Source organism: Dendrobates tinctorius, unplaced genomic scaffold, assembly GCF_039654945.1.
Source record: "Dendrobates tinctorius isolate UK_male_01 unplaced genomic scaffold, ASM3965494v1 ptg000231l, whole genome shotgun sequence".
NCBI classification, from domain to species: Eukaryota; Metazoa; Chordata; class Amphibia; order Anura; family Dendrobatidae; genus Dendrobates; species Dendrobates tinctorius.
This window is the reverse complement of record NW_027361898.1, coordinates 19,675,620-19,702,198: the sequence shown is the minus strand read 5'-3', so window position 1 is coordinate 19,702,198 and position 26,579 is coordinate 19,675,620. Positions and strand designations below refer to the sequence as shown.

The following is a 26,579-nucleotide window of genomic DNA, read 5'->3' as shown; positions in this document are numbered from 1 at the left end:
AAAGATTTGCAACTGGAATTTGACATTCAGTGATATCTAGCATGTGTTCCCTTTATTTTTTTGAGAAGTATATATTTCCTTATAATTTATTTTTTACATTTTAAACTGTTTGAATGTAACACCCGGAACTATGGAATGGCCCATTAACCTAATCCACATCAAAGTGAAAGGAAGACAATGCTCCATACTCGTGATGGTCACGGTGAATATCTAGTTTAGCCTCTCAGATTATGCACTGGCTATGTTCCAGCACTTTGTTAATGAAATCTTTCAGGATACCAGTATGTCTATCTAGAAGACATCTTAATCTTCTCTAGAGACCTGGACCCATACCATGTTTGTGTGCTCTTTGTTCTGAAGAGGCTGCTACAAAGCCATGTCTATGCTAAGCTGGAAAAAAATATTTGAGCATCAGGAGCTACTGTTTCTCAATTACATCATCTCTTTTGGAGATCTACGTATGCACACAGAAAATTTTAGCCAATTTGGATGGGTCACAACACGTTGGTCCTAAACCCCTCAAACACTACTAGGTTTTTCAAACTACTGCCGCCAGTTTTTTTTTTTAAAACTACTCACAAGTGGTAGCTCCTCTTACAGCTCTCACTCAGAAGATAGCGAATTCTTAGAACTGGAAGGATTGTGTTCAAGCATTCAAGTAATTGTAGAATATTGTTTCTCCACTACACTGGTAACTATCTATACACTACTCAGATGTTGATTGGCCATTCTCCCTTGAATTGGATGCCTCTGCTGTTTGTGTTGGAACAGTTCTATTCCATTTTTCAAAATCTAAAAATTTTCACTGTGTTTCCTTCTCCTGCAGAACAGATTTACTCCATTGGTGATGAACTCTTAGCCATAAAATCAGCTTTGAAGGAATAGTTGTTATGGAGCTACATTTCTGGTGACCATCTATACGGACCTTAAAAATCTAGAGTATCTTCAATCAACTTGTAGGCTGAATTCCTGTCAAGCTCAGTGGTAATTTTTCTTCTTATGGTTTGATTTCATACTCACCTTCCATCCTGTTGGGAAAAAAATGAGGGCTTAAACACATGTGATTCCTCTGTAGATGCGCTCACATATTAAATTGAATTTGAATGTATTGTTGCCTCCATTTCTTCTTTATCCAATTCTCCAACTAAAGGGCCTTTAATTACTTCAAAGGCACTCTGATGGAAAGTTTTATCTTGGGCCTATTCTTCTGTCCTCTCCGGTCACCTAGTTATATATGTACTGCTGAAATTGTTTCCTGTTTCTACTGTTGAACTAAATAGAAACAAGACATCAAAGAATTAGTGGCACCTTGTCCTTTGTACATAGTAAAATCCCTCACAACAAGAGCCTTTCGCCCTTTGCAACCTCTCCCTATACCACAAGAGCTTTGGGCTGATTTTTCTATGGACTTTATGGCAGAGGACCAATTCTCCAAGCTGTCTTGTTTTGTTCCTTTATCAAGATTTCAATCTTCGCCTCAGCGGGCCTAAAGGCCCCGTCACACTAAGCGATATCGCTAGCAATATCGCTATAACGTCACTGGTTTTGTGACGTTATAGCGATATTGCTAGCGATATCGCTATGTGCGATACTTACCTCCGACCGGCTCCCCCGCTGATTATCGCTGATCGTGCAAGAACGTCCTGGGCCGTTTCTCGCCGTCAGCTTCCTGCGGCGCTTCCTGTGGAGAGACGAGCGACGAGCGTGGAGCCGGGCGGGAGGACGTCTTCATCGCCTCGTCTGACAGGTAAGTAGCGACCGCTGCTATGTCGATGGTGAGATCTGCCTGTGTGGCAGTTCACTAGCGACCACTTAGCAATGCACCAGGGATCCTGACCGCGTCATATCGTCTGGATCGCCGGTGCATCGCTAAGTGTGACAGGGCCTTAAGAGTTTTTTTAAAGAAATTTTCCAGTTCCACAGTCTTTCAACTGCTATAGTTTCTAACTGTGGCATTCAATTTGTTTCCAGGTTCTGGAGGGCGCAAAAATCTAAAAAGCTCTTTAGACTTCTCTTCTTCCTATCACACTCAAAGTAATGGCAAACTGAGATAACCATTGAATGGAGTGTGGAGCAATTCTACGAATTTTCTTACTTTCATCAAGATAATTGCTGGATTTGCTTCCTTGAGCCGAATATGCCCACAACAATTGAATGTTTGAGTCTTCAGGGAAATCTCTCTTTGTCACAGTGTATGGTCAGGAGCCTCGTCTTTCACAGCCAATTGCATCTAAAAGTCAACTTCCTGCTGTAAACATTGTCTCTCAAGACATTCATGACATCTGGGTTGCAATCCAATTTGGCATCAGCAGTGGCCAAAACATATGAGAGTGCTGATAAACACTGTTGACCTGTCCCCAACATCTCTCCTGGTGATAAAGTTTGGCTTTTCACCAAAAACATCAATTAAGACTCATAAGAAGCTGGCTCACATGTACATTGATTTACTGAATAATCTGAAATGGACCAATCTGGTGACTCTCAATCTGAAATTACCTTCAACATTAAAAAATTTCCATTGTTTGTCCTTACTATGTTTTAGTTATCAATAAATTCTCTCCTACTGTCAAGACAGCTCTTGGTTCGGCCTCTGATCCTAACATGGAGTTTCATACCAACCAAATTCTGGACTAAGAAGGTGGCTTAAATATTTTCAGTGCTGGCATCGCAGTGACAACACAGCAGCCAACAGACAAAGGAACTCCCTTTAAAATGGTTTCCCCACAAAGGTTCAATTTAATCAGTAGATCTTGTAATAATAATTTCCACAATTGGATGTGTTTAAATAAAATGTTCCTGGCTGAGATGATCTTATAAATGTTCCCCTGCTGTGTACTGTGTAATGGCCGTGTCTGACCGTACAGGAACATGGTCTGATCATACTACATCTCCTGGGCAGGGGAGGAAGCAAAAGAGTATACAGGCATTACAGCAGGGGATTGTAACTGATTCTTTCTGCGAGGTAAAACATGTTTAAAAACAGGCAGTGAAGAGGTCCATTAGTGGCCACTGATTGCCTGCAGGGCTCACGTGACATAATATCATGCAAGACCTGACGCCGGTATTGCTGGAACAGCGCCGATACCGGAGATGAACACATGAACACAGGCTGTTTTCCCTTTACATAGCAGAATACAGTAATTGAGACGGGGGTTGTCCGAATAGTGGACAATTTCTTTAATGGCTACATATACAAGAACCTAGTGTCCAAATGAGTCAGTTAGGCTAAATCAGTGGTGATAGAGGAGCAGGGTAAAGATGGAGCAGAATTCAGACAAAGCTAGAATGTGTGGGACTCAGGGGAAGCCTATATTGTACACACAATCAGGAGACATTACACATTACTACATGCAGCTCTCTTGTCAGCATTAGTTTTCTGAATGTCATATTGCCTACTGTCCCAGCTGCATGTGCTGAGAGAAGGCTGCGCAGGGGAAGATACCGCTGATCTTCAGCATTTCTCCCAGCACTCAGTGCTGGCCCATTGTCTCAAACCTTCATCTCCTAACTTTGTTGTGAGCACTAGGTAGATAAAGCAGATGTATCTCATTGAGTTCCAGGCCATGACCGTTTCAAGCTCTGCTCTAGAACGCATGAACGCTTCCCTCAGTGTGTAGGAAGCTCTAATTAGACTCTAGAACCCAATGTGCAAGTGTTACCAGGCACTGCCAGGATGGACTGTCCATGGTCTGCTGGCCTGAACCCTACAGCCTCATATGCCATACATGAGGCTGTTAAGTTCAGGTCAGGAGACACTCAACCCATTCGTACAACGCTGTGAATGTTGGACTTGTGAAATAGTTCTTACTCCTAGTTTCCACAAGCACGATGCTAGAGAATGTTCTGTTTCTGAGAAACACACTCTGAGCACCTATGGGTTTTCTCTTTAAAAATTAATACTAATGCCTCATTCAGAAGTGATTTTTCATGGAGGCAAAAAAAAAATAGTCATAGTTTAATCAATGCTTTGGATAGGATTCTCATCAATGTTTGGTCTATTAATGTTTTAACCATCCACTGATTTCCACTGATGAAAAAACAAAAAAAATAAACAGCAAAACTTCTATTCATTACAATGTTAATCACAGTCAGCACATTGATGCCATCCTTGTGCTGTCAGTGATTTTCATGGACCCATAGACTTGTATGGGCAATTTTTTTATCAGTGACTTGGATCAAAAATGTAAATGTCTCTATAATTTTTTGCAGACCACTTTGTCTGTTTAAATACAGAGACATAAAGAGCCCAACAGACTATAATGGGTATGGACTGAACACATACATGTGTCACAGACATCTTAATGAGGCCTATGGCCTGTTTCACATTTCAGTTTTTTGACGTCAGTCAAAATCCGCCAGAGTGTGAAAAAACGGATTCGTTTCCGTTTTGCCGCAAACGGATGACACAGGATCCGTTTTTTTGATGGATCCGTTTTTAGCTGATAGTTCATGAAATTTAAAGTGATATGACAGAGAGAGAGAGAGAGAGAGAATTTTTTGCTGCCAGAACAGAATTTGGGGTTAAAATTCATGAAAGGAAATTCTTTTCGGCATGCTCAGTATAAAAAGGTGGATCTGTTGGCGGATTCCATCAATTAACGGTTGCCAACGGATCCGCCGCCCATAGGCGTCCATTATAACGCATGGCGGACAGCGACGGATCCGTTGCTATCCGCTTTTTCGACGCACACAAAAAACGTTTCATTGTCCGTCCACTCAAGACAGCGGACGCCAAAATTATGATGGATCCGTCAAAAACCGGATGCAACGGTTTTTGACCATCCGTCAAAATCCGCCGCAATGCAAGTCAATGGGAAAAAAAGCGGATCCGACAAAAAAAAAAATGGCGGATCTGTTTTTTTTTGCAAAACGACGGATTTTGACTGACGTCAAAAAACTGAAGTGTGAAACAGGCCTAATAGGTACAGGCTAAAGCTTTGCATTGCACCATCAAATAACACTTTCCAGCAAAATTCTAACATTACTAACTGTAAATTACTGTAAGTTGACTATAAATTAAACTTGAGAAAATGGAAAACGGTCTTAGGCTATGTGCACACGCTGCGGATTCACCCGCGGATTTGTATCTGCGGATCCTCAGGTAAAACCACAGGTAAAAAAGACCTTCCCCTGCGGTTAGCCACCTGGACAATGGAAAAGGGGGCAAACCGCAGCCGAATCCGCAGAAAGAAGTGACAGCTTTTCCGTAGTTGAAAATCCGCAGCATGTGCACAGCAGATTGTAAATCACATAGACTTACATTGTACTGTACACTGTCTGCAGAACTGCTGCAGATCCGCAGCGGCCAAATCCGCAGCGGATCCGCAGCAAAAACCGCAGCGTGTGCACATGGCCTTAGGAGCGCAGGAAAGAGACTCAGACAAGAGATGGGTTTAAACCACAACGCGTTTCGACGGAGGATCCGTCTTCATCAGGTGGAAGTTTATTAATGACATAGGGGATGGGGTATTTAAATGGGAAGCAGCCAATCTCAACAGTCAAAACAGTCACATGTTATGATAGTCACATGTCACGACAAGATACATGTTACGACAAGGTTGTGATTGGCTGCTTCCCTCCGTCGAAACACGTTGTGGTTTAAACCCATCTCTTGTCTGAGTCTCTTTCCTGCACTCCTAAGACCGTTTTCCATTTTCTCATTGCTCCTATCCTCCATCTGGAGCTGCGGTGGAGACCTGACATCCTTGTCTGCCCCTGGGTTGCTTCCTAAGCGCTCCTTTATGACCGCATATCACTGACTCTTATAAATTAAACTTGACCCTTTAAATACTTATGATGTATATTTTGATCATATATCGCTAAGGGTTATATGCAGCTTGCTCAGGAGCCGAGCCTGCTTCATACCAAGCAGATGCAGGCTTTGTTACTTATCGGGCATCTGCCTGTAATTGCTGCAGCAAGACCTTGCTCCAGATGCTGCAGTTTAACTGTTTGAATGTCGCTGTTAATCCCTGAACGTGTCATTGAAATTACGGTACACAACCCATCAGCCCACCATGACACGATATTGGAGCCCCAATTGGTTAACATGGCAGTATGCTGAAGACACCGGTTGCTGCTGTGTTAGTCCTCCTGTGAAGCACAGCCACAAGCTAGGCTTCATGTAACAATGGCAATTTCACTATATACTGCAATAATATGGTATCTTCACTATTTACTACTAGTGCAACAGAGCTCTAAGTTCCTTCTCCAGGTTGTGGTTTTGATAACTATCTATTATACTGACATAATGCTGACACTAGAGGGTAGCATATATGTTTACACAGATTTACTGAACTTAAAGGGGTTGTCTAGTTAAAGTAAATTAACACCGATCTGTTGGATGGCATGTCAGGTTGGACACCCAACCTTCACATCATGCTATGGTGCAAGAAAAAGCTGAGTGCAGCCCTCAGTGACCCCATGAGGAATGAACGGAGCGGCGGTACGGCATTCTCTATTGTGCTCCATTCTAATGGGGATAGAAATTGTCCCTTCTGCCGATCAGAGCAGGTCCCAGTGGACGGATCTTCATTGATCAACAAGTTATCTCCTATCCAGTGGGTAGGAAATAACCTTTTTTCAAACAAGTGCTTTAAATCTACATAGTTACCTCCACAAAGTGTCATCTTCTATCACAACTTGAAATTAGTTTAGGCAAAATAACCATGGAGAGAATTTGTTAAGTTGTATAAATTAAAACCATTGGTATCAATTAACCTATGATATGACTGCACAGTTGGAGGGATGGTTCTCTCACTAGGACATTACCAGAAAGACATTACAAGTGAAAGTGATGATCCACTGAATAACTCAGAGCTCGGGCCCTGCCATTGTTGACCCAAACACAGAGATATACACACCGATCAAAGAACAGGGCTCAGGTATAGTGTCAGGCACACTCACACTCATCTTAGTCAACTAAAAAAAACGGTTATTTTGTGGACAAAGATTGTAACTAAGGCTGAGTTCACACAATACTTCAGAGTTGTTGCTGTAGATTTCACTTCAGCAGCAAAGTCTGGTGCAGTATTCTTTAGTGAAAAAAAGGGAAACCTGATGAACCAAATAGAAGCTGATAGGATCTGTCAGGAGCAATTTCGCAGAGATCTGTTATCACTTTAAAAGCTATAATATAATGAACGGCAAAACCCTCATGTGCATAGAACGGGAGTGCGAACATATTTAGCACTTGGACGCTTCTTGGATATTGGGTAAATATTGTCTTTGTAGTTACGGACATGTGCACAGATGTAAGTGCTTGCATCTCCATTGACTTCAGAACTCACAGCACAAGGTGGGCTATGCAGCATATAAAGTACATATCAGAGGTGCTGGGCTAAAGTGTTCTCATAGGGCTACAGTCTGCACGCTTGGTCTGACCGAGGGTGCACAGGTTTTTAATGCCATAGACATCTTCGGCAGTGGTTTTTCTTCCTTGAAGACAAAAGCATTGGAATAGACTTTCAAAAGGTCTATTGCATGTACAATTAGTTTTAGGTGTCCTGTACACATAAAATATATTTATTAAAGGAGTTGGCCATTTTATCTTCACCTTAACATGATTTGTAGCACTTACTGATATGAGTATTACAGGTTCTCCTCCCACTCGTTGGTGCCGAATTCCTCTCAGACAGCACAGCTCTCCTCTTCCTATAATAAGTTAGCGAGAAGGAGCACGGGACCAGACCTGTGCATGTGCCTCTCACAATTAAAATCACCTCACAGGGGAAAACTGCTTTAAAAAAAAAGAGGCTCCTATGTATGAATATGGACATGTTGCCCAGGTTCCCCCTTGAAGACACAAGAACTATTATGTGAGTTGTGATATGCGTTATTGGTGTTGCTGTTGTGTTCTGAACAAGAATGGGGAGATTTCAGATTGATCTTTGGGACTAGCCTAGAGTGGGAGCCGCTGTGGTGGAGGGACAGAGACAATTTTCAGTCTGGAAGTTAGATACAGCCCAGAGTGTACCAGAAGCAAACCTAAGGTCTGGACTAGTCAGCAAAGCCACAATACTTGGGTGACCCTGACGAGAGTAAGGACCGAGAGAGTGGATAGTCAGATCTGGAGTAAAGAAAGGAAAGTGACCAAAGGACAGCATGATCAACTGGAAAAGGTTCTTAGGATAGAACGCCTAGAAGTACGGCCCCAAGTTTATAACTCAGAGGGGTAACGGGCCAGGACCAAACAGAAGCCATGAGATGAAGAGCGTGCCCCAGGCAAGAGTTCCAAGGCATCAGCAAGTTGAGAAGCCAAGTACTGGCCATATTGGCAAACTAGTTCCCTTAAGAGGGAAGAGGAACTGGAATTGTGGGTTGAGAATAGGACTCTCACTAACTGGACTGTTGTAGTGTGCTGGGGTGGTGGTGAAGACTGAGAAACGTGAGGCCGGAACAAGTAAACTTGAAGAAGTATAGACACTGTGTGTGAAGATGCTCTGTATTGCGAAATAAATGTTCGTGAAGTTATGCACCCGCTATATATTATACATAGTTTCCATTAAGCTACTGTCAAGTAAAAGGCAGTTTATTTTTGAGTCGTGGTCTCCCTCATTGAACTGTTCAGCATCTGGACCTGGGCAGCTGAAATCACTGGCAACATGCGCCCTGCAAGGGCATAGCACCTCTTTAGAAGAAATAAATACACAGAACGAGGACCCCACCTTCATGTAACGTGCCAGGATGTAAGAAAGGATGAACCTCGCCCATGGCTACCGCTTTGAGCCACATTACACCTGGAAGGGATTGGTCGCTTGCTCCTCCATCTGAAGCAATTTTGTGGACATGAGAGCTTAGCCATCTGTGAATAAAACTGTACTAACAAAGGCAGGAGGAGAACTTGCAATAATTCTATATTAATAAGTTACAAAAAATCATGTCTCAAATACATTTGGTAAAAAGATAACTTAGTCAACCACTTTAGTATAGTCGGATGATTGGCAAGTTTGAATTAGCTCTAATGTCTATTTCAGCCTTAAAAAGCACCTGTTTCCAGGTTAAAAGTGGACAGTTTGGGCTCTTTTTTCATTCCCACTGGTCCCCTGAAAGGGGGTGTTACCAGTGTGAGACATGTAATGACTGACAGTCTGCTCTTTTGATTTACTTTTCCCACACTGGTAACGATCCCTTTCAGTTAAAATAATCTCTGGAGGCAGATTGGTGGTTTTAAAAAAAAATGTCAGTAGGATCAAACTTCCTAAGCTGTATATATGGGCATGTAGATAATAAGGACCAGAATAAAACAATACATTGATATCCGTGATCTGATACGTTGATACCAGTGTGAGACATGTAAATCAAAAGAGCAGGAGGTCAGTCATTACATGTCTCACACTGGTAACTCCCTTTCATTTAAAATAATCTCTGGAGGCAGATTGTCAGAGATATATGTGTGGCCTATAAATCTTAACAGCTTTATTTACATATTAAGAAAATGTGGATTTGTCTAGAATAAAACATCAGATCACAGATATCAACGTATTGTTTTATTCAGGTTCTTATTATCTACATGCCCATATATACGGCTTAGGTAGGTTGATCCTACTGACAGATTTTTTTTTAAATCCACCAATCTGCCTCCAGAGATTATTTTAACTGAAAGGGATTATTACCAGTGTGGGAAATGTAAATCAAAAGAGCAGGATGTCATTCATTATATGTCTCACAATCGTAATGCCTGACTCGTAATACCTACTGACAGATTCCCAATGGAACAGCCTCACAAGGTCCAAGAGATCTACGCAATAATGTATACAGCTTGTAAAGTGAAATCTGGTTATAGATCCACTTTAAAGTGTTTTAGTATATTGACAGAGACAGACAGACTCATACGATAGGATAAAATTAGAATAAGTTAGCATTTCATGCTATTCTGATTTCATTCATTTCACTCACCGAAGACCCAGGATCCAGACAGTCTGTGTTCACAAGCAAGGGTGTAGCACCAGCCTGTAGAAGATAAAGACAGGACGTTAGAGACATGATGCCATAAATATGATGAAATACAGAGATATTTCCAATAACACAGGCAGCTAAGGTTATCCATGATCCTAAATGACAGCCTACCAGGAAATAAAGCTGGAGGAAATAAATTATGTATTTAAAAACAGTAATATAGCAGTTTCAATTTTCATGTGACGGTTATAAAGATCATGGTGGATGTGACTTTTAAGCAACTATAAGCCACTTTATAATGCCCGCCTTAGGTCAAGTTCACAAGGTGCATTTTTTGTCTTCTTAGCAAAGCCCAGTCAAACAGAAAAACATAGTTTTGCATTTTATTTACTGTTCGTATCTACCCGTCTAATCAACATTCTGGCACAGCGTTCCATCATCACAACACATACTCCGTTTTAGACCAGAAGCCAGGGCAATATTACTAGGACAGGTCATGGCGGCACCACTCTGTACTATGTGTTACCACAGGACCTCAAAGTGCACAATGTAATACAGTATATACGTCGCATTGGAAAATGATTTCCATCTTAATAACAATGCAGTGTTAAGAGTCAGTCCCTGAAAGAAGTACAATTGTAAATAGTCGCTTATGATGCGTTCACACGCAGAGGACAAGTATGGCCCTGTGGTTTTCAGGTGAAAAACTAGTTTCCCTGCAAGTTTAAAGGGAACATGTCATGTCCCCATTGCTAATAACCTACAGATATGGGGTTCATCTGCAGGTTAAAAGCATTCTAAAGTGGTGCTGGTTCTGTACCAAATGCCCAGCTGCCAGGGGGAAATTAACTTTTTGTCCCAGGAGCTTTGGGCTTTCAGTTATATAGGTGCAGCTGGCACGGAAGTCACCGCTCAGTACACAGAGTGCTGCCTTCACCATGCTCTGCCATTGACTGACAGCTGGCTCAGCAGTGCATTAGTGCAGAGATGGCTGTCAGTTGGTGCCGGGAGTGGTTACAGCCAGTGCTCACTATGTACTGAACGATCACTTGCCTCTATGAAAGCTGGACTAGGACTGAAAGTTAATTTCCTCAGGATGGCTGGTCTCTCAGGGCTGCAGATTAACCCCATATCTTCTGGTTAATGTTTGTGAACATGAGATCTCCCTTTAAGTGATTGTGTGGGAAACAAGGGAAAGACCACAGTGGCATAGAGCTGCTGCAGTTTTCAAAGACTTAATGTGAAACGTAGTGACTTAATTTGCTCACCAAAAAAAACTAGTTAACTATTACCCCCTAGAATAGAGGATAACTTGCTGATCACTTGTGATGTGACCATTGGGATCCCCAGAGTTCCCAAAGCTGACGGTCTGCAGCCCCATCTTGAATAGCGCTAAGGTGGACATTGTCAAAATCTACTTAATTCATTGTCTTTGAGATTGCGAAAGAAAGATAAGTGGCTCATAAGTAGATAAAGAATCATATATTTCAAAGTTTCATTTATTCGCTTCTACCATTTATTTAGAAGTTAGGACTTGCTTCATGCTGAGTCCGCACATAATCCTGCAACCATTAGGGCTGTCTCGGTCAGACAGTTCCTAAGGATGAGACAAATCTGTTCTACTGATGAGAAATTTTATTCTCAAGTGGCAGATCTGAAAACCCGATTTGAACAGCGTGGATATAGCCGCAGATACATCAGACGTGGCTATGACAGGGCCAGAAGGATGCCACGTAATGATCTTTTGTACTCTCATAGTCATGGGGGTAACAAATTTACGGAGGAGATAAGGTTAGATTTATTACAACATACAACCATGAATGGGTGAATATGAGAGACATTTTGAACAAGCATTGGTCAATTTTGACCACTGAGCCCTCCTTTAAATTGGCAGTAGTTATTAGACCTCTCATGACGGCTAGGAGATCCCCTAATCTGGCCAATTTGCTAGTTACGAGTCATTATACTCCTCCAATCAAGAACCCATTTGCCACGAGGAGTCAGGTTTCGGGTTGCTCCCTGTGTGGCAGTTGCCTGGCATGCGCGAATGTCCAAAGAAGCTCCCAATTTGAATCTTCCGATGGTCTTAGGCAGTATAGTATCAGACAGCATAACACGTGTGGCACTACAAATGTCATCTATTATGCCACGTGTGGGTGCTCTCTGATATATATTGGACTGACCTCCAGGGAGCTTCGCATTCGCGTACGTGAACATGTTAGGGACATTCGCATGGTCAGGTCTGAGTCTGATCCCTCTTGCCTGAAGACATTACCCCGTCACTTTAAACAGTTTCATGACTGTGACGTGGGTTCTCTTCGGGTAAGTGGGATCGAGAGTATCCACCTTGGATTACGAGGCAGTGACTATAAGAAAGTTTTGGCCCAACGAGAGGCAGGCTGGATTGTATGCCTCAATACCCTGACACCAACGGGCCTTAGTGAGTCCCTTAGTTTTACCTTCTTCCTATAGGATATGTTCGAACTTGTTTTGGTCTTCTCTGATTGGCATTGTAACTGTCCATACTGTCCTTATTTTTGGACAATTCCCATTTTTGGATCTGTTTTTTCTTTCTATCATTTTTAATTATATTAATTATATTTTGTTGTTTGTTTATTTCAGTTATATTCATTATTTTCAAGTCTGCAAGGACCCTCTATTTGATATCCTCCAGTACCGGATTCATGCTATTATCCTTAAAATCGGAGGATGCCCTCTCCATATATGACGTTCTTGTCGTCGTGATTTTTGTATATGCTGTTTAACACAATATTTATTATGTATCTAGCATGTTAATTATTGATAAATTTATATGATGTTATTTATTGTATAATCTTGTTACTATGGTCATATTTGTTTGGGGGTATTATGTATTTTTGAGTCACTACGGGTATTTCCCCGTTGTGGAGTATTATTATGGCATTTGATACTTGCAGCCGCAGCAGTGCGCAAGATGCATGTGTGCCTGTCGGGTTCCTGTCTCGGAGCGGAGTATTTGTTTACCTCCCGCACGTGACCGGGGTGTTCGTATTGAAGCCATATTGTGGTGATGTATTGACGCCGGCTCTGATACAGAACCTGGCATTCACTGCGTGCATGCGCCGAGGAAGCTGCCGCTATTGCCCAATGAGCATACATGTGACTAGGTCACGTGACTGGCCACCAATGGTATTTGAAGGTCCTTGCGTTCATTCTACTTACATCCCCTTGAAAAAGACATTACATTCCAAGCGAAATGCACGTCGGGGTTACTGTAGGATCATAAATCTGGTGCCCTGTGCTCGCTCCCCTCACTGGTAAGTGCTGCTTCACTTTACCTATGTGCTATTTTGTGATTCATCACTGTAATAAGCAGGTTTTGAGATTACATTGGAGCAGCTCTCTGCCTAGGCACTTTACTGTTTAAGCTGGCTGGGCACCATTTTGGGCTTCCCCATCAGTCCATCCTTTTGTATCTTTTACTGTTTGTATTTGTACTTTATTGTTATTACTATGACCTTTTTGATATGACATTAATAAATTTTGGCATTTTATATATACAGTGGGGCAAAAAAGTATTTAGTCAGTCAGCAATAGTGCAAGTTCCACCACTTAAAAAGATGAGAGGCGTCTGTAATTTACATCATAGGTAGACCTCAACTATGGGAGACAAACTGAGAAAAAAAAATCCAGAAAATCACATTGTCTGTTTTTTTTTCATTTTATTTGCATATTATGGTGGAAAATAAGTATTTGGTCAGAAACAAGCAATCAAGATTTCTGGCTCTCACAGACCTGTAACTTCTTCTTTAAGAGTCTCCTCTTTCCTCCACTCATTACCTGTAGTAATGGCACCTGTTTAAACTTGTTATCAGTATAAAAAGACACCTGTGCACACCCTCAAACAGTCTGACTCCAAACTCCACTATGGTGAAGACCAAAGAGCTGTCAAAGGACCCCAGAAACAAAATTGTAGCCCTGCACCAGGCTGGGAAGACTGAATCTGCAATAGCCAACCAGCTTGGAGTGAAGAAATCAACTGTGGGAGCAATAATTAGAAAATGGAAGACATACAAGACCACTGATAATCTCCCTCGATCTGGTGCTCCACGCAAAGTCCCACCCCGTGGGGTCAGAATGATCACAAGAACGGTGAGCAAAAATCCCAGAACCACGCGGGGGGACCTAGTGAATGAACAGAGAGCTGGGACCAATGTAACAAGGCCTACCATAAGTAACACACTACGCCACCATGGACTCAGATCCTGCAGTGCCAGACGTGTCCCACTGCTTAAGCCTGTACATGTCCGGGCCCGTCTGAAGTTTGCTAGAGAGCATTTGGATGATCCAGAGGAGTTTTGGGAGAATGTCCTATGGTCTGATGAAACCAAACTGGAACTGTTTGGTAGAAACACAACTTGTCGTGTTTGGAGGAAAAAGAATACTGAGTTGCATCCATCAAACACCATACCTACTGTAAAGCATGGTGGTGGAAACATCATGCTTTGGGGCTGTTTCTCTGCAAAGGGGCCAGGACGACTGCTCCGGGTACATGAAAGAATGAATGGGGCCATGTATCGTGAGATTTTGAGTGCAAACCACCTTCCATCAGCAAGGGCATTGAAGATGAAACGTGGCTGGGTCTTTCAACATGACAATGATCCAAAGCACACCGCCAGGGCAATGAAGGAGTGGCTTCGTAAGAAGCATTTCAAGGTCCTGGAGTGGCCTAGCCAGTCTCCAGATCTCAACCCTATAGAAAACCTTTGGAGGGAGTTGAAAGTCCGTGTTGCCAAGCGAAAAGCCAAAAACATCACTGCTCTAGAGGAGATCTGCATGGAGAAATGGGCCAACATACCAACAACAGTGTGTGGCAACCTTGTGAAGACTTACAGAAAACGTTTGACCTCTGTCATTGCCAACAAAGGATATATCACAAAGTATTGAGATGAAATTTTGTTTCTGACCAAATACTTATTTTCCACCATAATATGCAAATAAAATGAAAAAAAAACAGACAATGTGATTTTCTGGATTTTTTTTTCTCAGTTTGTCTCCCATAGTTGAGGTCTACCTATGATGTAAATTACAGACGCCTCTCATCTTTTTAAGTGGTGGAACTTGCACTATTGCTGACTGACTAAATACTTTTTTGCCCCACTGTATACTCCGTTTTCTCCTTGGTGTATAGTACATAAATGTGTAAAATTATTTTTCTGAATGCTAATCCAGTCGATCGTCGGGAAAAATTTGCTGAGTTAGGCCGGTATCACACATGCGAGAAACACGACCAAGTCTCGCATGTTAATATCGGGCACTGCCGCTGGCACTCAGAAGCGGAGCGTGCGGCTCCATGTATTGCTATGCGGCTGCACTCTCCGCTCCTGAGAGCCGGCGGCAGTGCCGGCTATTAACATGCGAGAATTGGCCGTGTTTCTCGCATGAGTAATCCCGGCCTTAAGGCCCCATCACACACAGCGATCTCGCTAGCGAGATCGCTGATTTTGTGACGCCACAGCGATCTCGCCAGCGAGATCGCTGTGTGTGACAGGGATCAGCGACCGGCCCCCCATCGGGTATCGCTGATCGTGAACTGGGACATTTTTTGATCGTTGCTCTCCCGCTGGCCAGCACGCATCGCTGCGTGTGGCAGCAGGAGCCAACGATCAGCGAGGCTCCCAGCGCTCTAAGCAGGCGCTGGGAGCTGGTATCTAAAGTAAATATCGGGTTACTAAGCGGCGCGCGTCACTTAGTTACCCAATGTGTACCTTAGAAACCTGCGTGCTGGCAGCTCCCGGCGCGAGCATGTAGGTTTCTAAGGTACACATCGGGTAACTAAGTGACGCGCGCCGCTTAGTAACCCGATATTTACATTAGATACCAGCGTCCTCGCTGGTGCTGATTGCTGGTGAGTCTTCCTGTTTGGCAGCTCACCAGCGATCATGTAGCGATACACTAGCGATCCTGACAAGGTCGTATCGTTGTCGGGATCACTGGTGCATCTTTAAGTGTAATGGTACCCTTACACTTACAGTCACACAAGCTATGCAAACAGATATAGATAAACCCAGATAAATCATACTTACATACTTTTCGGTTAGGGTTTGGATATTTGGAACTTTAAATGCCAGTAATCTTGCAATCAGGGTACCAGAAACCATAATGCGCTAGAAACCATGACAGTGTAAACAGTGCCCACCGGGGGATTCCCATTACCCTATGGGCCAGTCCGAGCCTGCACATATGGTAGTGTGATCCCGGCCGTACTATGATTACCGATGTTTGGTTGTGACTTGTGAGTGCTGAAAAGTAATGAGCTATGCTCTAAGCTTGCACTAAAGGTAAGGCTGCACAGAGCTGCCAACGGTCACTATGCTGCATAGTTTTCAAATTGATATATAGTTAGGTGGGTATGTCAGTGGTCACCTGGCCGCTCTAAAAATGGCTACCATAGGAAGACTTAGCACAAGCTACTCCTTTTACTGAATCGCAGGGGTTGCCCTGGACTTCACCGTTTAAAGGGAACCTGTCACGTGAAAAATCACTATTAACCTGCAGATATGAGGTTACTAGCGTTCTGTCACAAGAAAATGAGCTTTTTTCTTCCCTGTAGCATTCCAGATCAGTCACGTGGTGGCACGGGTTCAGTCAGCGCTCTGTGTATAGAGAGCAGCGGCTGTAACCGCACCTCCTGCACTGACTGACAGCTGGCACTAATGCTGAGGTGCTGTCAGTCAGTACATGGGGCTCAGTTACAGCAATCGTTTGCTATACACAGAGTGCTGATTGAATCCATGCCACGACTGAACCCAGAACACTACCGGGAGGAATAAGTTTAATTCCCTCACGACTCCAGGCAGGTTCAAAACACTATTAACCTGCAGATTAACCCCATATCTGCATATTAATAGCATTTTTCATGTGACAGGCTCACTTTAACACCTGTACAGGGATCTGGACTTACACAAAGGCCCCAAAGTCAGCTGCTGGCCGGTGGTTCAGGCTGGCAGAGATAGTCAGGTCAGAACCAGGGGACTAGACCAGTACAAAATCAGCAAGCAAAAGTATACACTAAAGCAATGTGTAAGTGCTACGGCCACAGGACTAACCAACAGTAGTCACAACTATGTCTGGCAGTAACCTGGGACCTTTAGTAGGGTGTGGTGATTTCCAACTGGCCAAAGCATGGAGCTAATAACTGAACAGCATGCACAACCATACTGCCAGACTGAGAAGCACTACAAGTCCCTGCCACACTAACCATAGTGGCTGGGCACAGCCTGCGCCACCCAGAGCGTCTGGTCATTACCAACACTGCCTGCAGAATAAAGATGGCACCTGGTGACAGAAGCAAAAGTTGCAAGAACAGGTCCTGGAGATGTGACACATATATTGTACATGGTATTATGTGAAAACGTTTATTCACTTTTAATTTTTCGTTGATGGAAAAATCATACAGCATCAGTCAGAAAAACAGATTTCTGAAAGATGAATTCAGTAGGATATGTACAGTAATGCCACAAAGCGCTAGTGCTTTAAAAAAAAAAAATGTATGAACACAGTCATGCATATAGACATATAGCTGTCTCTACTGAAGCTAGGTGGATACGGTGATAATGCTGTTGGTAATTTGTAACCAAACGAGCTCCATAACCAACCTGCACCTGGCAGAATGCAAGAGACAGTGTATTCAAACAAGTAATATTTTTCTTTTTTTTTTAAGCAGTGTTCACACACTGTGTTCCCATTGTGTCTGCAAGTTAATAGTGTTTTTTCACGTGACAGACAATACAAAGGTGACATCAACCCCACAAATATTAATCCCACTTGCCACCGCTACAGGGCAAGTGGGAAGAGCTGGGCAAAGCACCAGAATTGGTGCATCTAATAGATGTGCCTTTTTGGGTGGCTGCAGGCTGCTGTTTTTAGGCTGGGGGGTTAATATCAGTGACCCCTTACCAGCCTAAGAATACCAGCCCCCAGGTGTGAGCTTTAGCAAGGCTGGTTGTCAAAGATGGAGGGGGACCCCACGCCATTTTTTAAAATTATTTATTTAAATAATTTTAAAAAACAGCATTAGGATCCCTTTATTCTTGATAACCAGCCTTACGACCACTGACAGCTGAGGGTTGCAGCCCCCAGCTGTTTATTTTTGCATGGCTGGTTATAGAAAATACAGGGCAACCCACGTTGGATTTTTTAATTATTTATTTATGGTGCAGGCATTGGGTGAAGAATACTCCCATCAGCTGCTCCTGCTCTCACTGTTATTAGCAACAGCAGGTGTAGGCTGATGGGAGTAATAGTCCCATCAGTCGCCGCCTGCTATCATTGTTATTACTTGAATACAACTATCATCATTCTCCGCTGATTGCCAGCAGAAGAGGGGATGATAGCTGTCTTCAGCACCTGGCGCCGGGGAACAGGGCCTACTGTACGACTGCTTCTCAGGCGCAGGAACATGTCATATGGATGACATCCCAGTGTGTCATCCGTATGCACCTGTGTGTGATGTTTTGCGTCCTGTGCTACCAGTAAATACGGACATGCCTATGTGTGGGTCACACGGACACATGGGGACATGTGCACAGCAACTCAGATTTCACTGGGTCTATGTGTGTCAGTTTCTCTGGTATGTGTAAAAACTGTCCCCACATGTACTGGACACACTGAATTGTGAAAGAGGCCTAAAGCTTTCCAAATCTCTGATAAAGAACACAGCTCGTGTTCGAAAATATAACTTTAGGATGCATTAGTTCCTAGCACATACTAGTACCGAAAGGATTAAGACACAAAATGGTAGATACGCGCACACAGTTGTAGCACTATTTTTATATTTTGTCGATATAAATTTTCACCCTACAACTTGTAAGGTATCTGTTTGTCACAACATTTGGAGCTGCTAGACAGTTTTGAATGTTGATGATTCATATAAAAAATAAAACAACAGAAAAGCAGAAAAAGCAATAGGTTATGGGCTCGGAATTTTAGGAAGAATTAAACTACTTCAGGAGTTTACAAAATGCATCATTAAGTATTATAGGGAGTCATAAACTTAAACTGGGTTCAGCGAGTATTAGCTTTTATGATCCCCTTTATAAACAACCACCACAAAACTATGTACTTTCAAATAATGTACTAAATATAAACATACTTTGATTTTTAAGGTATAATTATTAAAAAACAATGAATGAAATGCTATTTATTTGATAAAAGTTAGATTGTACCCAAAAGAAAAAATATTGACCCCCCCCACACTTTATTATTTGATCAAATGAAAGAGAACATATATCTATATATTAGTTGAATCTTATCTGACCACTGACTACCACTTCTGTCATCCTAGAAATCGTTTTTTGTTTTAGAACCAATGATCTTTGAAGGTGTTTCTATTCATTTACCATATGGTTTCAAGTTGATGAAAAGATAATCCCTAAGATTGCTTCCTAGTTTATCTCTAAATCACTTATCTACCCATTGGGTTTACGATCCTCTAGCTGGCCACTCTGTTGCTTTATCCAGACCATGGTTCCTGATGACACACCATTGCCAGGATAAGCCACATCTCCATGTTTGCAAATGTCTAACCTGCCTTGTTATTTTTTCACTAAATTGACTGGGTCCGCTTCCTCTGCAGCCTCTTCTATCCTACATTTGTGGGCTAATTTGCCATAGAATTTCAGGCTCCGGCCTTTGAATCAGCTTGAAATGAAGATGCTCTTGTGGCAATCTTCTGTTAGGGCTTATGCAGCTGTATTAGCGATTAACTCAGGTCAGGATTTACCATCTTCACTGACCTCATTTAGCTGGCTACCAGAACTGACATCTGCTTCTGAGAGAAATTACATTAGTCGAAATGCACCCAGCAGTTTCTCTTCTGGCTCCTACGTTTCTGCCATGTGTGCCATGCCAACAGCTTCTTCAAAACCTATACAGGTTGACTTTCGGAGGCAATGCACATCTGAGAGGCTTGTACAGAAGTTAACTTACTTGTCCATACAGGGAACTCTTCTCCCAAGGTTTGGTAGAGGAGCCTTTCCTGTATAACAATTATATCTCCCCAATACCAAGAATAATCTTTCTCTTGTAGTTACGTGACTTTTGTCACTGTTGCTTCTTCACATTCTGGTTCTGCTGGGGACTTCATTGACCGCACCTTGGTCGGCAGCAGTGCATTCTGTTGGAAGCTCTGCATAAGCCACTACACATTTCATGAAGTTGTGATTGAAGCCATGTGTTTTTCACTGGTTTGCTAGCTTTTTATGTGGGTGGACTACAATTAAAGGGTTTATCCAAGACTATATTTTTTTTACTTCGGGACTAAAAACTAACAATAAGATGGTTGCTACAAACCTGCCTTTTGCCCCTGGCTCCGATCTCTGCCAGCACAGAGTGGTCACAGACTGCTCCTGCCGGCGATTCTGCAGCTTCCACTGCTATCACATTAGCAGAGTAGTGGCTTCTTTTCTGATCTGCTCTGTTGACAGGGTGTGACTGACGACTTCATGCCTAACGGTGGGGAGCTGGTAGTCAATCAGCAGGACGTCACAACACATCAACAGAGGAGCAGACTGGAAGAGAAAGAGCTGTTCTGTTGACGTTCAGCAGCTGAATTGCTGGTTTTTGCAGTCAATGACCGCTCTGAGCAGGGGCCAAGGTCAACAGGCAGGTAGTTGGCAACTACTTGCCTGTTAGGTTTTAAGCCCATAGTGTAAAAAACAGGTATTTATAAACCCTTTAAGTATATATTTCTCAGGGAAATGAGTGGAAGATGGCATTTAACACCAGTTGTTATAAATAATTAGTTATTCTTTGTAATGTACTAGCTATATTCCAATCATTCTTAAACATTTTACATAGTCTCCTTAGTACCTATATGCAATATCTGTGCAATATAAGATTTTTCTGTCCAGATGTTTGGCCACATCGGTGACCTATACAAACTTTGCGCTCTTACTTACAAGTTTTTACAAAGATGGAAAATTTTGAGTAATTGTTTTTGAACCGTAACCTTTCCTTCCCATGGGGGTATAAGCCATAAAAAACTTTTGGGAACTTGTCAATCTAGAATATTTACATACCTTTACTTTTCCATAAAGATGCCTATTACAAGAAATGGCTAAACCAAACATTACCCAGTAAATTATCACTGATTCTTCTGACCACTCCGTAGCAATAGCTTTTTGACCCACACTCCTACATTCAAACTGTGTCATTTTTAATTGGTGTAAAATATCTAATACATTCTGTACACATATTTCTGTGTATTTCAGCTCTATTATTTTTGCAAAGCATGGGCTGGTTCCACCAAGGATGAGTGAATCATAGTTTGTGTGCGCCTGCCCTGGACCCTGGGAATTATTAGAGACACACGGCTTTCTGGAAGTCTTATGTAAGTAATCAAGCTGCTTCTGAGAATGTAGAAATGTCCTGTGCCTAGAGGATTTCATTGTGTAGTAGTTCTCCAGTGGGAAGTGTCAAGAAGAGGGCACTAACAAAATAGAACACTCTTCTAGATTAGGCAAGCAAGTTTTGTAGATGTAGTCTTGGATGGAGTATATTTTGTAGATGACTAGAAGGACTTGTAATCAAGGGAGTATCGATTGTTCAAGACAATTCATGTTAAACTCTGCAGAAAAATACTCATATTATACCATAAGTCTGAGACCAATGGTTTGATTTAAAGGAATCTATCACCATGAAAATGCAGTCCAATCTGCAGACACAGTGTTATAGAGCAGGGTGAGCTGAGTAAATTGATATGTAGCTTTATGAGAAAAGATTCACTATAACTTGTGTTTTACTCAAACCTATGCTCTTTCTGGGATTTTTGGTCTAGTGGGTGGCCCTATGAGTGACTTCCTTTGTAAAGCTGTGCATACAGCTATCAGTCACTGATGGGACCACCCACTGGACCATCAGTGACTGAAATTCCTTTGTATAGCTGTACATACAGCTATCAGTCACTGATGGGGCCGCCCACTGGACCATTGGTGACTGATGGATTCCTTTGTGTAGCTGTGAATACAGTTGTCAGTCACTGATATGACCGCCCACTGGACCAAAAATCCCAGAAAAAGCAGGTTTTAATGAGTAAAACACAGAATGTACTGATTTTTTTTCTCAGAAAACTATATATCAATCTGCTCATCTTCCCCAGCGCTATAACCTGCTGCCTGCAAATTGGACTGTATTTTTATGGTGACAGGTTCCCTTTAATTCTTATTTACCAATAAGTGTATGTCTAGATACTACAGTGAGATGAACGGAGTATAGTTTCTCTAATACAAGAGGTCTAATGAAGGGCAAATATGCGATGTATACATCATCCAACATTTTGATATTGGATACATTAACACCATTAGGTATTACCATAAGAATATATATCCATCATCCTCAGTGCAATCAGACACCTCCCCCGACCACGGACATTACATGTTATTATTACATTTATTACAAGGCATGTATAAAGAGTGTGCCATAGTTGTATATACTGATGTGCAGGCTATTTAGCGGTAATGTAAATTGATATCTATTAATGCCTGAATGTTTACTGTACAACTGACCATACGGTAGATTTAATCCATCAATGAAAAGCGCATTAAATCATGTCCTACATTCCCCACCCTGCTCTTGGTTCTAGCCTCAGGCTCTTGTGTAAACTGCAGTTTTCTGCTTCACTTAGTCAATCTCCCATGACTAGACAATCAATATTCAGGAATATTGAGCTCTGCTCTGGGTGTGGAGTCCCTTGGGTAAGCGTTCCGTAAAACAAAGAGCCTTTATTATGTGACCTCATGGCCAATCCAATGCTATTAGTATGATTAATAAATGACCCTGCTGCCACTTGGAAAGTACTATACAATCTTCGAGTGATGCCAAACTGCAAACTACAAATATTTGTCAACATTATAGGAACTCCGGCTGAATGAAAGAAATCTTCTAACGTCATTATTCCTATTGTGATGCAGTGACCCCTGTAACAGCTAGGGGGCACTGTATGGGCTCCTAGGACATGCACGCAGGTGTTTCCTTTATTGTGATGAGGAAATGGTGAGCGACAGGATTGTAAATGGCCGATATGTATCACAAGGGTGGGTGCTTTGTGATGGAAGCTGGAACGTGTATTGATCAGCAGAGGTGCTGCTGAGGGTTTGTTACTGTGTATCAGGGAAGCTTTCAGTTGACTTGGTGAGATGGGTGGGACCAGTCACCTACAAACCTACCCAGGGGCATGTGTCTGAACGCCCAATGTAAAGCCTGTATGTGTATGGCTGTGTGTGGAATAGGACCTGTAGTGAGGTCATGACCATATGATCCATACCTCACCTGTGGGTGTGGTTATGTACCATATAATGTGCCTGAGGTCTGGTCACATGGGGAGAGAGTGTGTACCTGAATGGTTCAGGGTGCAAGGTCCTGGAGGGTCAGTGTTGGGAGATTCTGGGAGAAGAATCGGATCCCTGGAGTACGTACTGTGACCTTGGACCTGGTGAGGCGTGAGTGTTGGATGGTCTCAGGAGGGACGGACGTCCTGAATAGCACCCGCTGAGGCCCTGGACCTGGTGGCCGGTGTGTTGGGAGACCCTGGGAGGAGGGTTGGATCCCTGAATAGCACCCGGTGAGGCCTGTGTGTGAAACGGTTCCAAAAGTGGGGACGGACGTCCTGAATAGCACACAGACAGGCCACGTGTGTTTGCAGAGTCAGTGACGACAGTGCATTGGGGGCGTTACCGTCCGTCTGAGTATCTGGACTGTCAGGTGGCCTAGTGAGCAAGGCGTTGTCCAGGCTGGTGATCCCAGTTCGGCAGCTTCCCTGAGAGAGAGTACTGACAAGAGTCAGCGTGTGGAGCAGGAGCTCCTAAGAGGTAACTCCTAGACAGGGGGAAATAACTGTTGGTGCTTGTGAGGATCTATGAACGTTAATGAACTGTTTGGCGTGCGGGTCGCCCACGGTCACTGGACAGGAAAAGCAAAGGAAAAGCCATAACCTGTAAATGTCTGGACTATGTGTTAAGCCTGTGAAGTGTAACATGGCCTACAGCAGTTTATGATGCTATAATAAACCAAAATGGACTGTTTATGTGGAAAAACCCGTGCCTGACCCTATTAATCTGCTGCCAAGTGAGTGTCCCCCCAACACTAACAATAAGCGCTACCTTACACCATCAACAAAAATAAAAACTTACCCAGCTACATAAACACGAGGGCTCTGCTTACAGAGGATATGTGTTATGAGCTGGCGGAACACACCAAATAATATAATGATAGTAGGTGCGTTCGCAGCCCGGGGTCCACCGTACAGAGGTGGTAAACTGCTGCTTAGTAATGGCGGATGTATATAGCGGTATACAAAGGTCATATGCGGGTTAACGTCAGGGCTGTGGAGTCGGAGTCGTGGAGTCGGAGTCGGTGCTCATTTTGGGGAGTTGGAGTCGGTATAAAATGGACCGACTCCGACTCCTAAAATATATAATAAATTGGGTACAGTAGTTCAATGCAGAATGTGCTGAATATTTTTCATAGGAATTTGGAAAAGTTATGAAATGTTCTATAAATGGCAGTTCTATTCCTGATCTAAGGCTACATTCACACAAGAACAGGTTCTTGCTATTGTAACGGACAATGCTTCAAACATGATAAGTACAATTAAACTGATGAATGAGAGTAATGAACAACAGCTAGAAGAAAATTTAGGATTCAGTATGTTTGAGATGGAAGGCCACAGTGCTGTTCATGTAACTGAGGAACAAACAGATATTACAACAGAAGAACAGCAAAATTATACTGTAGAAATAGATGATCTTGTTCAAGCTGCTTCAAAACACTTTCATATTCATCAAAGCGCTGTGTTGTGCACACTCTGCAGCTGGCAATAAGAGATAGTCTGCAAGAGAGACATGCTGGAAATCTGATTGGAAAAGTGAGGAAATTGGTTATTGCCACCAGAACCCCTAAAATTGATTCCATCTTGAAGAGACGTGCTGGGAAAGGGGCAATTGTCGATCAAGCCACTCGGTGGGGCAGCACTTAAAGATTGAGCAATTGCTTGAACTAAAACCGTTTCTTATAGATATGACGAACCCTCAGGTAACCCTAAATGAAGGTCAATGGACACAGGTGGCTGAATTGAAGTAATTGCTTAATCACCCATTTACAGTGACTAAAAAATTACAAGCTGAGGATTTAACTCCTGGCATTTTCATAAGGGAGTGGAAGAACTTACTATTTTGCCTGTCCCAAAGAGGAGGTTTAATCGCAGATGGCATTTCTGCTTCAATGAACCATAGAGAGACACAGCTATTGGAAAATAACATTTTTCTGGCAGCTGTTTATGTGGACCCAAGTCATTGTATACTGCTTGATGATCAACAGCTTACTAAAGGAAAAGAAGCTTTGACTGAGGTAGCAGTTAGGATGAGTGGCCTACAGGAGGACTGACAGGTGCAAGAGGACTTGGGTCGTGACAGTGCTACTGCTGCCATAACTTCATCCTCATCAGATGAGGCGTTTGACTTTGACAAGTATTTGGATGACATGGAGCAGGCAAAGCTGCAAGGAAAAAGATTTCACTCCGTCTCCTATAGCAAGCAGATAGACCATATTTCAGCAAAATGTTTCACTTGCTCTCAAAAAAAATAGAAAAATTCAACCGTTCATCAAAACTGACTGTGCATGAGGCAATTCCTTTATACCCGGAAATTGCTAGAGATGTTGCCCATGTGGTTACGGCTTTGCCTCCAACCCAAGTTAGTGTAGAGAGGTTGTTCTCTGGCCTTAAAATAATTAGGTCAGATTTGAGGTCATCTATGAAGGAGGATTTGATGGAGGCAATTCTATTTCTTAGAACAAATTCATAGACTGCACACATGTTATTAAGTATGTTTTTGTTGAAATCTGTTTTTTGCCACTTACATAGATTATTACATAGTGTTATATATATATATATATATATATATATATATACACTATATATATATATATATATATATGTAATCAATATTACATAGTGTATTACATATTTACAATTTATTACAGTTTTTTGTGTTCTAAAGTTGTATTCTAATAAATATATTATGTACTATCAAAATATCTTGATTATTGTATCATAAAAATGATTAAATGTCTGATGTTCACATTGTACTACAATAAATTTTCACTTAAATATAAGCAATATATGTGGGAGTCGGAGTCGGAGTCGGTGTAAGGGAAATTGAAGAGTCGGAGTCGCAGGTTTGGCTTACCGACTCCACAGCCCTGGTTAACGTCACCCGGTGTGAAAAGGAGCGGTCTCTGTTACGTCACAGAGCCGCAGTACCGCGAAACTTAAATGCCGGAGTCTGTTAGCACTCACAGAGCTCGGCAAGAGGGCGCTCAGAATGTGGTCACGGAACTCTGCCCCAAGGACACGGGGTCAGAGTCCCTCTAGACCATCTGAGCACGTGGCGTCGCACCTGCGGACACCACTATAGACGCTGACCTTGGAGAAGTGTCGAGCATGTGCACCGTGGCATGTAGAGCCAGCGGTGGACACTGATTCTAGTCTCTGACTCAGCCTCTACCTGCACCTAGACCTGGGCGCTTGACAGGCTAGGCTGCACAACACATGCGGGTCAAGGGTAGGGGTTTCCAATGAGTCATTCACCAGAGACATGCATACATGCATACAACACTCACGCCACATGGTCTAATCTCTGTCTATA

The 26,579-nt window shown here is 42.6% G+C and overlaps 1 protein-coding gene across 5 annotated transcripts in view; it reads right to left on the bottom strand.

The window, feature by feature from the left end:
• Positions 1–26,579, bottom strand: part of DLG3 (discs large MAGUK scaffold protein 3) — a 332,677-nt gene that overhangs the window by 130,023 nt on the left and 176,075 nt on the right. For all 5 annotated transcript variants that reach the window (XM_073556135.1, XM_073556134.1, XM_073556137.1 and 2 more), the window contains one exon: positions 9,898–9,951. In XM_073556135.1, the coding sequence (XP_073412236.1) occupies positions 9,898–9,951 (54 nt within the window). The remainder of the gene's footprint in view (positions 1–9,897; positions 9,952–26,579) is intronic.